The following is a 13,597-nucleotide window of genomic DNA, read 5'->3' as shown; positions in this document are numbered from 1 at the left end:
CTCCTTTCAAGAGGCTCGGAAGCCTCCTTCCAAGAGGTTCGGAAGCCTCCTTTCAAGAGGCTCGGAAGCCTCCTTTCAAGAGGCTCGGAAGCCTGCTTTCAAGAGGTTCGGAAGCCTCCTTTCAAGATACTGGGAAGCCTCCTTTCAAGTGGCTCGGAAGCCTCCTTTCAAGAGGCTCGGAACCCTCCTTTCAAGAGGCTCAGAGCCTCCTTTCAAGAGGCCTGGAAGCCTGCTTTCAAGAGGTCTGAAAGCCTCCTTTCAAGATACTGGGAAGCCTCCTTTCAAGTGGCTCGGAAGCCTCCTTTCAAGAGGCTCAAGCCTCCTTTCAAGAGGCTCAGCCTCCTTTCAAGAGGCTCAGAAGCCTCCTCTCAAGAGGCTCAAGCCTCCTTTCAAGAGGCTCAGGCCTCCTTTCAAGAGGCTCAGAAGCCTCCTTCAAGAGGCCTCAGAAGCCTCCTTCAAGAGGCTCAGAAGCCTCCTTTCAAGAGACTCGGAAGCCTCCTTTCAAGAGATTTGGAAGCCTCCTTTCAAGAGGCTCCAGAAGCCTCCTTTCAAGAGGCCTCAAGCCTGCTTTCAAGAGGCTCAGGCCTCCTTTCAAGAGGCCTGGAAGCCTCCTTTCAAGAGGCTCAAGCCTCCTTTCAAGAGGCCTGGAAGCCTCCTTTCAAGAGGTTTGGAAGCCTCCTTTCAAGAGGCTCAGAAGCCTCCTTTCAAGAGGCTCAGAAGCCTCCTTTCAAGAGCTCAGAAGCCTCCTTCCAAGAGGCTCAGAAGCCTCCTTTCAAGAGGCTCAAGCCTCCTTCCAAGAGGCTCAAGCCTCATTCCAAGAGGCCTCAGAAGCCTCCTTCCAAGAGGCTCAAGCCTCCTTCCAAGAGGCCTGGAAGCCTCCTTCCAAGAGGCTCGGAAGCCTCCTTCCAAGAGGCTCAGAAGCCTCCTTCCAAGAGGCTCGGAAGCCTCCTTCCAAGAGGCTTGGAAGCCTCCTTCCATGAGGCTCGAAAGCCTCCTTCCAAGAGGCTCGGAAGCCTCCTTCCAAGAGGCTCGTAAGCCTCCTTCCAAGAGGTTCGGAAGCCTCCTTTCAAGAGGCTCGGAAGCCTCCTCTCAAGAGGCTCGGAAGCCTCCTTTCAAGAGGCTCGGAAGCCTCCTTTCAAGAGGCTCGGAAGCCTCCTTTGTAGAGGTTTGGAAACCTCCTTTTAAGAGGTTTGGAAACCTCCTTTTAAGAGGTTTGGAAACCTCCTTTTAAGAGGTTTGGAAACCTCCTTTTAAGAGGTTTGGAAACCTCCTTTTAAGAGGTTTGGAAACCTCCTTTCAAGAGGTTTGGAAACCTCCTTTCAAGAGGTTTGGAAACCTCCTTTCAAGAGGTTTGGAAACCTCCTTTCAAGAAGCTTGAAAACCCTCTTTTCAAGAGGTATTGAAGCCTCCTTTCATGGTGCTTGGAAGCCTCCTTTTGAGAGGCTCGGAAGCCTACTTTCAAGCTTACTTTGAAGAAGCTCGGAAGCCTCCTTTCAAGCTTACTGTGAAGAAGCTCGGAAGCCTCCAAAGGTCATCAAAGTCTTATAGAAAGCTTGATGTGTAAATTTAATTTGAACAGCAAAGTTTTACAGAATAACGAAGATTTCATACAACATTTTGAAGAGCCATATATTGAGTTAATTTTCAGGTCCGTTTTCCATATATCTTTTGAGGTTATTTTCATTTACAACAAAAAACAATAGGGGGTACCTCAATGAATGTAAAAATTCGAAGGGGTACCTATCAAGGAAAAGGTTGAGAACCGCTGGTGTAGAGCGTTAATCAAATTTCATGACCCCGGACTTTTGTCAAAGGGGATTAGTAGAGCTTTCATTTGGCCGCCCACTAAAGCCCAACCCGCGATCATGAGTTTCGAAAATGTCTGTATTTTTTTTCCTGTTTTTTTATGATGGCTAAATTTCTTCAGTAATCAAATGCAATAAAAATCTGGCGTCATAAAAAAAAGATACATGAAATATATCAAGTAGAACTTTTAGCGTTTCCAAGTGATCTGATTACTGTAATTACCGATATTGAAAGTCATATCCCTGATCTTATTGTCATATTTTATAAAATCTGATTCGTTATTGTCATATTTCATAAAATCTGATCACGAAATAAACCAAATTATGCCAGACAGTAGGGAAAAATATCACAAAAAACTGTAGACATATATGTAATCAATTTTATGTCCCTTGTCATAAGACGAGTTTATACAATCCCATTAAATTCCACCACTTAATTATATCTTGACAGATACGTATTTCGACCTCAACAGTAAGGCCGTCTTCAGTGTCTCGTACTTGACTCGACTTACTTACGAGACACTGAAGACGGCCTTACTGTTGAGGTCGAAATACGTATCTGTCAAGATACAATTAAGTGGTGGAATTCAATGGGATTGTAAAAACTCGTCTTATGACAAGTGAGTTTTTCTTATCAATTTTATGTGTTGAAGATACTATTTTGGAACATTCCAGTTCATCCAAAATAACCGTGAGTTCAAATCATGGATTCTACCATAGAAGCGAAAGATAATGTGCACATAAAAATACTCAGAGTACATCCTACTCAGTTCAAAGATATCAAATGACTCATGTGAAATGCACGAAATGTTCTGAAGTTTGGCTCGTAAGACCTACGCAACAACGACCTCGAAAATGTTTTCGCGAGCTATCAAAACCCTTCCCAACAGATCCTTGGATACCTGCCAAGAAATATTATACCGATCTTTCTGCATTTCAATATACTGATGGCCATCTTAAACGATTTTGAGTTCAGGTCGTCAAATCTACTATCAAGTAGAAGCGCAATGCCTGTTTCAAGTCATCCTGCTCAGTTCAAAGAAATCAGATGACTTATTAGAAATATTTCTGCGTGCCCCAAACCTAATGACTTGCTAGAATGCGCGAAAGGTTCTGAAGTTCGGCTCGTAAAACTTACGTAGCAACGGCCTCCAAAATGTTTTCGGCAGCTATAAAACCTTTCCCAACAGATCCTTGGATAACTGCCAGGAAATGTTATACCAATCTTTCTGCATTTCAATACACTGAAGGCCATCCACAACGTCCTTGAGTTCAGGTCATAAGATCTATAAGAATATTTCGCGCATTCTAGAATGTCATTATGCGGCACGAAAAAAATTCCAACAATGTTTTTGATTTCTTTGAACTAAGCAGGACGACCTTAGCTTGATTTGACACAAGCATTGCGCTTCTGCTTGATTGTTGATCTGACGACCTGAGCTCAAGAACGTTATGGATCAGTGTATTGAAATGCAGAAATATCGGTATAACATTTCTTGGCAGGTATCCAAGGATCTGTTGGGAAGGGTTTTGATAGCTGCCGAAAACATTTTCGAGGCCGATGTTCCGTAGATCTCACGAGCCGAACTTCAGAACATTTCGCACATTCTAGAATATCATTATGGGGCACGCAGGTAGAATTTTTAAGAATATCTCCCAATTTCTATAGGAAACTCTTACAACATTTATAGAAAATCCAGAATTTTACCCAAGTTCTATCGGGAAAATCATCTGGATTTTCATGGAAAATTCTTACAATTTCCTAATTGTTATACTTCAAGTTTTCTACGAGAATTCCTATCCAGTGAAACTTTTTTACGAAAATTTTGTCCAAAACATGTTTCTTTCATAAAAGCACTGCCAGACAGTGAGAGATAGAATGTAAACACACACACACCTTCGAAAACTGCTTTATGGGAAAAAATCTTTTGAGAACTCCTCCAGCAATGAATTCCTCCAGGAAAGAAAATTTCGCCAGGAATTCCTTCTGAAAATTCTCTGGAAAGGCCTTGGTAAATTTCTCCTTATATGCATACTCCAGGAAATCTTTCGAAAGTCCTTTTAGTGAAGCACAAGCAATTTCTCCTCATTAAAATATGAAATAGGAAAGACTAAAAAAAATCCAGATGAAATTTTTTAAAGATCTCTCAAAGTAATTTCCGAATTATTTTTTAAAGAATTTGTGAAATAATTTCGGAAGTGACTTCCCAAAAAAAAATCAAAGGAATATCCGAAGGTTGGAGGTTATTCAAATTTCCGTAGGAATATCCGAAGAAGATCCTAAAAAAAAATCGATAGAGTTCCTGGATGATATTTTAACGAAATTCCGGAGGGATATCTTAAGGAATTACTGGAAGAAATTCTTTGAGAAATTCCTGAAGTAGTTGCTGAAGGCATTTCGTAAAACAGCTCGAGGGAATTCCCATTTCCCAATTTCCGCAGAAATTTCTAGAGCAATTTCCAAAAGAAAGTGTTGCCGAAGAATTTCCCTTAGGAATATATTTATTTAAAGGAAATATTGCCTTAAAGGATATTCCGAGGAAGTTCTCATTACGCAAGTATTCCTTGATGATTTTTTAAAGGTTTCCCTATAGGCATTTTTGAAGGAATATCTTGATGCATTTCCAAAAGAATTTCTGGATCTATCTCCTAAGTAATTTCCTGATACTTTGCCGAAAGAATCCCTGCAGGAAACTTCAAAGGAATTCTTGGAAGAATGTACAGAGAAATTCAAGAATTTCGGAAGTTTCTTCAGGAATTCCTTCGGAAATTCCATAACAAATTCGTTCAAAAATTCCTGAAAGGGATTATGGGAGCCGAAAAATAAAACACCTGGAAGAATTTCTGAAAATTTGCTAAAGGAATTCCTGAAAAAAAATCCGGAGGAATTCCCTGGTATGACTGAGAGAACTTATGGACCAACCGAATTAATTTTTAGAGTATTTTTTACAAAAAATGTGTGGAGGTCTTTCCGAACGAACTTTTAGATAAATTTATGAAATATCACCTGTATAAATACTAGAGAAATTCCCGAAATAAAAAAAAATTAAATTCCTAAAAAATCTAGAGAATATCCAAAGAAGTATGATGATGGCGATCCATCTGCAATCAAGATATTTTTGGATTTTTATTTTGGCTTCATAATGTCAAATCAAAAATCCAAATTTAATTCCAGATTGAAAACAGTGTTTTAACTAATCCGGATAGTAGATTTTCAAATAAATTCCCGAATAAATTCCTCGAAAAATTCCCGAAGGGATTCCTTCGGATATTGCTGAACAAATTATTGCAGAAGTTTCTGAAATAATTTCCGAATTAATTCCTGTAAAAATCTAAAAACTTATGCGAAAATTCCAATAGGTATTTGCTAGAAAATTCCATTTGAATTTTTTTCGTGGATTCCTATAATAATTATTCAGGAAATTTATTCAACAATTCCTTCAGAAATTCGTTACGAAATTCTTTTCGAAAACTTATTCAGGTTGATTTTTGGAAATTCCTTCGAGTTTATTCGAAAATTTCTCCTGAAATACATTTCAAAAATTCTCCAACAATTTCTTCTAAAATTTCTCCAGAAAATCATCCTGATATTCTTTCGAGAACTCCTCCAGGAATAATTTAATCAATTCAATAGAAAACCGAAAGTACAGCGCATCATCAAATGAAAACAGCGCACCACTTCCGAATTTAGCTTTGGCGTAGGGATTGTGATAAAAATCCAACTTCGCTAATCTCCCATTTAGGTTTTCTACTGAATTGATAATAAAATTTCCCTAGGGAGCTCATTTAAATGCTCCCGGGATTTTTCCTTAAAACCTTCCAAAAGTCCTTTGTACAATTATTAAGAAATTCCTTTAGTAAATCATTTGTTGAAATACTAAAGACTAAAGGAATCTCCGGAGAAGTTTTCAAAGGAAATAAGAAAGGGATTTCCTGAAGGACTTTCATGAGATTTTTTTCAAAATTTCCACAGGATTTCTCAAAAAGATTGCTAAATGAAATATCCGAAGGATTCCTGAAGGAACTTTTGAAGGATTTTCTGAAGGGATTCCCGAAAGAATGCTCAAAGGGAATTCCGAAGAAATTTCAAAAGGAATCTCCGAAGGTCTAAAGTTATTCCTGGAAGAGTTGCTGAAAAAATCCGGATGAATGAGCGAAGGAATTCCTGTAAGAATTTTTGACAGAATGCTTAGAGATCTGAAGAAATTCCTGAGGGAAATTTCGAAGCAACTCCAAGCAAATCTTTCTATAGTTTGCGAAGGAATTTCTTAAGAAAGTAGTGGCAGAATTCTCAAAACATATTTCAAAAAGAACTCGTAAAAGAATGAGGAATGACTTTTGAAATTTTCTTACAATTTCAATTTTTGAATTTTCGCAGGAATATTATGAGGAATATCCAATGGAATCATCCAATTTATTTCCGGAACTCAATTTTTTTTCAATTTGTCTTCGAATATTTTCCAATTTGTCTTACGAAATATTCTCGAAAATTCCATTTCCCGAAGGAATTTCTTCGAAAATTTTCCTAGGGATTCCTTCCAGAAATAATTTACAAATTCTTTTAGGAATTTTTTTTTTCAATACTTTTGTAATTTCCTTTGGAAATTTGTTTGGAATTCCAACGAAAAACCTTTCAGGAGAATTCCATTTATGAATTTCTTTATGAAATCCTTTGAAAATTGAAAATTGAATTAGGAGCCCTATAATTTTTTTAAGGAATTACGTCAGCAAATATTTCAAGTTTTTGTTAAACAAATTCTTCTACTAATTCCTTAAGAAATCCCTTCCATAACTCTAAGAAGAAATTCTTGGAATTCCATTGAAATTTCACTTAGGAATTTATTCAGAACTTCATATATTCTCCCGAAAATTTAATTAGAAACTCATCAACACTTTCGGAGGTATTTATTTATTTATTCGTTTAGGCCGATACTTATATTTAAAAACTATTTTGTCCTCCTCCTCCCCGGATTTTTTTGCCTAAAAAATAATATTTGAAGGGCGCAGCAAAATGAAATTCGAATAATTTTGAGGATTTTCAGAAAATTCTTTCACAAATCCGAGGAGTTTTTAGATTTTTTTCAATTTAAAATTTTTTTAAGAAGGATTCCTGAAAGAACTTTTGAAGAATTTTCTGAGAATCGGGAATCACCCGAAAGAATGCTCGAAGGGAATTCCGAAGAAATTTCAAAAGGAATCTCCGAAGGTGAGTTATTTCGTTTCGTTTCCTGGAAGAGTTGCAAGATAAAAATCCGGATGAATGAGCGAAGGAATTCCTATAAGAGTTTCTGAAAGAATTCCTTGAAATCTGAAGAAATTCTTGAAGGAAATTTCAAAGCAACTCCAAGAAATCCTCCCCTAGAGTTTCCGAAGGGATTCCTTAAGAAAGTACTGGCAGAATTCTCAAAACATATTTCAAAAAGAATTCGTAAAAGAATGAGGAATGACTTTTGAAATTTTCTTACAATTTCAATTTTTGAATTTTCGCTGGAATATTATGAGGAATATCCAATGGAATCATCCAATTTATTTCCGGAACCCCAATTTTTTTCAATTTGTCTTCGAATATTTTTCAATTTGTCTTACGAAATATCCTCGAAAATTCCATTTCCCGAAGGAATTTCTTCGAAAATTTTCCTAGTGATTCTTTCGAGAAATTATTAACAAATTCTTTTAGGAATTTTTTTCTTCAATACTTTTGTAACGAAAAACCTTTCAGGAGAATTCCATTTATGAATTTCTTTATGAAACCCTTTGAAAATTGAAAATTGAATTAGGAACACTTTAATTTTTTAAAGAAATTACGTCAGCAAACATTTCAGGTTTTTGCTAAACAAATTCTTCTACTAATTCCTTAAGAAATTCCTTCCATAACTCTAGGAAGAAATTCTTGGAATTCCATTGAAATTTCACTTAGGAATTTAATCAGAACTTCATCTATTCTCCCGAAAATTTAATTAGAAACTCATCAACACCTTCGGATACTTATTTATTTATTCGTTTAGGCCGATACTTATATTTAAAAAAATCCGGATTTTTTTGCCAAAAAATAATATTTTAAGGGGGCAGCAAAATAAAATTCGGATAATTTTGAGGATTTTCAAAAAATTCTTTCACAAATCCGAGGAGTTTTTTTTTTAATTTATTTTTTTTGTCCCCCACCCCCCTTGACCTTTCCGAGACCAGTAGGACAAAATGTTAATTTATTATTTGTAACGGCCTTATAAATTTTAGACCATCAAAATTTTCGGAATAATCACTGCATGAATTTTGTATGGTTTTACAAAAATAAAGGAGTCCCTGGAGAAAACTCAAAAGGAATCAATGGGTCAAGTATCAAGAGTCAAGTACGAGATACTGAAGACGACCACACAGTTGTGGTCGAAATACGTATCTGCAAAGATTCGAAAATAATTGGTGGAATTAAATGGAGAGTACTTAACTCGTCTTAGACGGTTGTTTTTCTGAAGGATATTTAGATGGAAGAAATTCGTACAGGAATTTACGATGGAATTATCAATAGATTTTCCGGATGAATACCGATTGGATTTTGCAAAGAAATTCCTAGAACTTCTTTCAAAATTCTTTCGAAAATAACTTAAAATTGCATCGGATGTTTCTCTAGGATTAATTCTAAGAAAATCAGTAGTTTTTCTCAGGACAATTTTGGCGCACCTATATAATTAAATTTCAGAGAAATATTCGAATTGATGGATGACATGCCCCAGCGTAAACTCCGCCACTGATTATAAAAATTGGAGGAATACGGATCTACTAATAGTAGGCTACTTTAAAAAAAATATTGGTGAGAACAATAGTCTTTCGGTACACTCTGTATACGAGAAAGGCAGAAACAATATTTTATGCTTCATTTCCAATCACAACTTTTGTAAAAGAAGACAAAAGACTGTAAGTTAGACATAGTTCTGGATACCGCCGTCGATAGTGACAATGGGTCAAATGGGGTGAGAATGGGTCATTAAATAGGATGCTTGAAAAATATAGATTTAATGTGTCTGAGAGAAATAAAACTAAATTATAAGAGACCTTTTTGAACGATTTGGTAAACCGACCTCAATAGTTTCGATAAGGGCGCTGACCTATTCTTACCCCGGTACGCGTAAATGCCGGAATTCACGTAAAATCGAATTAAACGGAAAGTTTTTTCACGATCAAATGCCAAACAAAATCTTCTCTTTTTAGAATTCTACGCTACATTATTTCTTTATTTCAGCGTTGCTACGGTGCTTAATTTTTTTTTTTTGAGTAATGATAAGTTTGTTCAAGTGAGACGGAAATAAAAACAGCTTCCCTCGGAACTGAGAATTTTCGCAGATCTGTTGAAATTAAATTTTATCATAAGTTCGGAAACTGCCAGGATATTTTTTTTTTGTTTCATTAGAACAAAATAAAATAAAAAGTAAGTATAAAAATCAAACATCAAAAATTATTTAAACCGCCATAATTGACTAAGAATCTGTTTAACCATTTAACCCCAACCACTATTCACTTGGATCGAAGTGCAGTTAGCACCAGCTCTGATAAATCACGGAGTAGCAACCATTGCATTGATATGTAAGTCAGTCTAAGCTAACCTTAGCTTATGATTGACGTAGAATCTGTTTAGTGTTTCAGGTGTTCATTTAGAATTTCAAATTCTGGAAACCGCGTGAAAACGATTTCGTGGAAAATCGATTTTTTGTGGTTTCCTAGACTTTCCCGAACTTTTTGAAAAACCATGTAAAAAACCGCATAAATCCCAAAATCCGCGTAAAAAATCCCAATCTCAAAATCTCAAAATCTCATGATTTTATCTTATTCATTCCTATCTCAAGATAGGAAACACAGAAAATACACTCAGACCTATGACCAGACCTATTTGAACTATGATAATCATGAATAAGAGACTTTACTTCGCTAAACCAACAACAAGGTCAGTGAACGTCAAAGAATTCTTTAAAAAAAAATAACATAACGATCGAATAATGCAGAATCCTAAAGCCCTTAAAAATATCTTATCAGCTGAGTGCTTGTACCCTTCTTTACACTCGGAGTGATTTTTTTAGCATCGAAAAAAAACGTTCAGAGCCGTTTTAAAGCTGCTAGCGATGGACAAAACTTGATGATTGTGAAGAAGACTTTTGCTTTCGGATTTTATTGGCATTGGTTATTTGCATTGATCCATAGTTCTTGGTATGTAGTGAAATTGCAAGCTGCAGCATGTTCCTTCAAATTTCAACGGAGTTTTTTTTTTTTTCTAAAATCCGGCATACAAAATCACGTGACTTTGAAGGAAATTCAATCTCCAAAAACGGACACTTTTTATTTTTAATGTTTTCGATTTATATTTTATTTCGATATTTGGTAATGAATAATGATGAAAATGGGATAATAATGAAAAGTATTTAAAATCTGCAAAATAATTTTCATTTTCCATTTTTTTCAAAAGCATAATATGTACCTTGAAAAAATACAGTTATTTATTAATGTTTTTACCGTATTGTTACGGAAATGAAGTTTTCTTCATTGAAATTTTAAAATCTAATACCACAGTACTTAATGTGAAGATTGCTTTGTGATAACCCAGCCATAAGAATGTTATGGAAACATCGCGTAAGGTTAATGCAACAATTTCGTGTTGACTGTCGTCAGTCTTCAACCTGACAAATTTCCAAACAATCAAACACGCCAAACAAGAACCCCATCAATTCCATGCTTTCCCCCTCACGACGACAAAAGCTCAACAATGTGACGCGTCGTTGACTAACCCATCATGGAAGGTGTATCACCTGCGGGTCTTAAGTCTAAACACAGCACGGTCTTAAAGCATTCTGTAGGCATATGATCAGCTGTACTTACCACCAAAAGCAGCACCGGCAGATTTCCCATCGCTGCTGTCAGCAGCATCTTTTTCTTGCGGGCTTAAAATATGACTAATGCTATTCACTTGTTCGACACGTTGTTTGTTGATGAGTTTTTCCTCTGCCCGCGTGTGCAGAGGAGTTGTTGGCTTGGCAAGTGTCTTCTAGTACGGCTACGGCTGTTTTCGCTCGTTGATGAAGATGATGATGCTGAGCGAGTAGCAATTGTTTACCTATTCATTAACACCGTCACACACATGCACGATCCGGTGACACTTGGCGTGCCAGAGCTCCTACTCAGTTCTAATCTCGCCGCTATAGGCGGTTGGATTTGATTTTTTTTTGCTATTCCAAACTGAATCTATGCGTTCTATATGGCTACAACATCCACGGATTCTTCCAACGAATGAAGGAAGTGCAGCACTTCGCGAACCTTTTGCGTTATTGTTACCTGCCTAACGTGCACTAATGCTATATTTATTTCTATTATAAATGCGAGCTATCGTTAGAAGAATAAATAAGCGAATTACATAAATACTAAAATGGAATGGGATGAGACTGGCGGCGATGAACTATAGGATACGATCGCTCGACGACGACGACGACGATAGACATTCGCGCTATAACTCTTCCAGCGTCAATTCTAAAGGTAAACAGTGACAAACAACAGTTCAGGGCGCCCACAGCGGCATTTCTAGCCTCGCTGGAGGAGTTTCGATGGATTTGCACCTAGATTGGGGCACGCCACTTGCCATCAATTGAAGATCCGGCTTCTGATCACATCAATCACAATGTTTGATTTAAGCTGCCCACTTCTATGTTGATTTTTTCAGAGTTCTAGAACACACAGACCCCTCGGAAACACACGTTTGCCGATATGTCACTCTACAAAAAAGCAGATTCTTTCCCAGAATCTTTGGAATGGAAGTCTCACAGGATCATCCGGGAACACACCCCAAGAACAATGCCAAAATGCGATCTACACGGGTCGAGCGGTTGCAAAAGACTGGCCCGCGCATTGACGAAATGTTGAGTTTAAAAGGTGGCAGTTCAACGAGGCATCCCGAGGCGCAAACGATCCGCGCGTGAAACGTATCGATGGCTCTCACGCAAAAATGATTTCGTGATCAACGCTGTGTAGCGTGATCGTGTCTCGCTCAAGCGTGGCGTCGCGACGCATAAGTCACGCAGCATCCCCGGCGTGGCGGTTTCCAGCTTTGAAGCACTTGATCACTGACTAGTGGAGATTTGCGAAGCGGGAATCAAAACAAACAGCAGGAAAATGCTAACTTCTTACCGGCGCCTGTCGTCGCGTCGGAGAGAGAGCCCCGAGCACGTGGGCCGATGCGTTACGATCGAGACCCAAACTCAACACGCTAAAGATTTGCAACAATCAGCATGCTTCGCTTCCACGAAGAGTGTACAATAATTACGTTACTCGTCGTTCAGCACAATGAATGGTAGATTCTGCAAAATGCATTTTAAGTAAACATAGACATTTAAGTAAACTGTAATGAGTGCATTTATTATTAATAAAACAATCATATCCTATCGACCCTTTCTTTATTTCCTTCTTGTGGCTTTGTCGCCATGTGCCCCATGGGTTTGCCCCTGCTCCTTTGGGTCTCTTTCTCTTGCCATTCAGCAGCACCTCCTTTGGAGCTATTCCAGTCCTTGCGTGTCGTTACCAAATCAAATAGTCCCCGACGGCGGATCTATCCTACTCCGACGGGTAATGACCCGACTGCCAGCAACCGATGACTCGTTTCAACGTGTGACCGAAAAATGACGGAAGTCTTATCTATGATCCTTGATTTCGATCCGTTCAGTGTTGCACGGATCAGTCGTATTTGTTTCGCCGGAAAATAATGAACTAGCAAAATTGGGCTATATCTCGTATCACTGGAACCACCAAATCTAGGCGATAACGAGGTCTCAGAACGGGAGATGTGATGACCACCAACGTCAAGATGAAGCTGCGAGAAAAGCTCTTGGGTCGCGTGAATTGTATCCTGAAGTCTTCTTTGATTGCAGGGAGAATGGTTGGGGCAGTGAACACGTTTACCATTCCCTGTTGACTTATAGTATCGGAGTTAACCAATAAACTAAACGGAGGAGGAAGTTTGGGGAAAGAAGTTTTTGCTCAGTACTGGAAAATGAAACCTACACTGAACTACACAATTAACGAAGGCGGAATTCCTGGAGGAACTTCCGGAGGAATTCCTGGAGGAACTTCCGGAGGAATTCCTGGAGGAACTTCCGGAGGAATTCCTGGAGGAACTTCCGGAGGAATTCCTGGAGGAACTTCCGTAGGAATTCCTGGAGGAACTTCCGTAGGAATTCCTGGAGGAACTTCCGTAGGAATTCCTGGAGGAACTTCCGTAGGAATTCCTGGAGGAACTTCCGGAGGAATTCCTGGAGGAACTTCCGGAGGAATTCCTGGAGGAACTTCCGGAGGAATTCCTGGAGGAACTTTCGGAGGAATTCCTGGAGGAACTTCCGGAGGAATTCCTGGAGGAACTTCCGGAGGAATTCCTGGAGGAACTTCCGGAGGAATTCCTGGAGGAACTTCCGGAGGAATTCCTGGAGGAACTTCCGGAGGAATTCCTGGAGGAACTTCCGGAGGAATTCCTGGAGGAACTTCCGGAGGAATTCCCGGAGGAACTTCCGGAGGAATTCCTGGAGGAACTTCCGGAGGAATTCCTGGAGGAACTTCCAGAGGAATTCCTGGAGGAACTTCCGGAGGAATTCCTGGAGGAACTTCCGGAGGAATTCTTGGAAGAACTTCCGGAAGAATTCCTGGAGGAACTTCCGGAGGAATTCCTGGAGGAGCTTCCGGAGGAATTCCTGGAGGAGCTTCCGGAGGAACTCCTGGAGGAGCTTCCGGAGGAATTCCTGGAGGAACTTCCGGAGGAATTCCTGGAGGAACTT

At 38.7% G+C, this 13,597-nt stretch overlaps 1 protein-coding gene across 6 annotated transcripts in view; it reads right to left on the bottom strand.

Moving 5' to 3' along the window:
* The window catches only part of LOC134225323 (uncharacterized), a 153,839-nt gene extending 142,169 nt beyond the window's left edge, over nt 1–11,670 (bottom strand). For all 6 annotated transcript variants that reach the window (XM_062705285.1, XM_062705286.1, XM_062705289.1 and 3 more), the window contains exon 1: nt 10,665–11,670. In XM_062705285.1, the coding sequence (XP_062561269.1) occupies nt 10,665–10,712 (48 nt within the window). In that variant the 5' untranslated portion in view covers nt 10,713–11,670. The remainder of the gene's footprint in view (nt 1–10,664) is intronic.
* Nucleotides 11,671–13,597: the final 1,927 nt, after the last annotated feature.

The sequence above is a fragment of the Armigeres subalbatus genome, chromosome 3, assembly GCF_024139115.2.
Source record: "Armigeres subalbatus isolate Guangzhou_Male chromosome 3, GZ_Asu_2, whole genome shotgun sequence".
Lineage (NCBI taxonomy): Eukaryota > Metazoa > Arthropoda > Insecta > Diptera > Culicidae > Armigeres > Armigeres subalbatus.
Note: the sequence above shows the minus strand (reverse complement) of the source record. Positions and strands in the feature narration are given on the sequence as shown.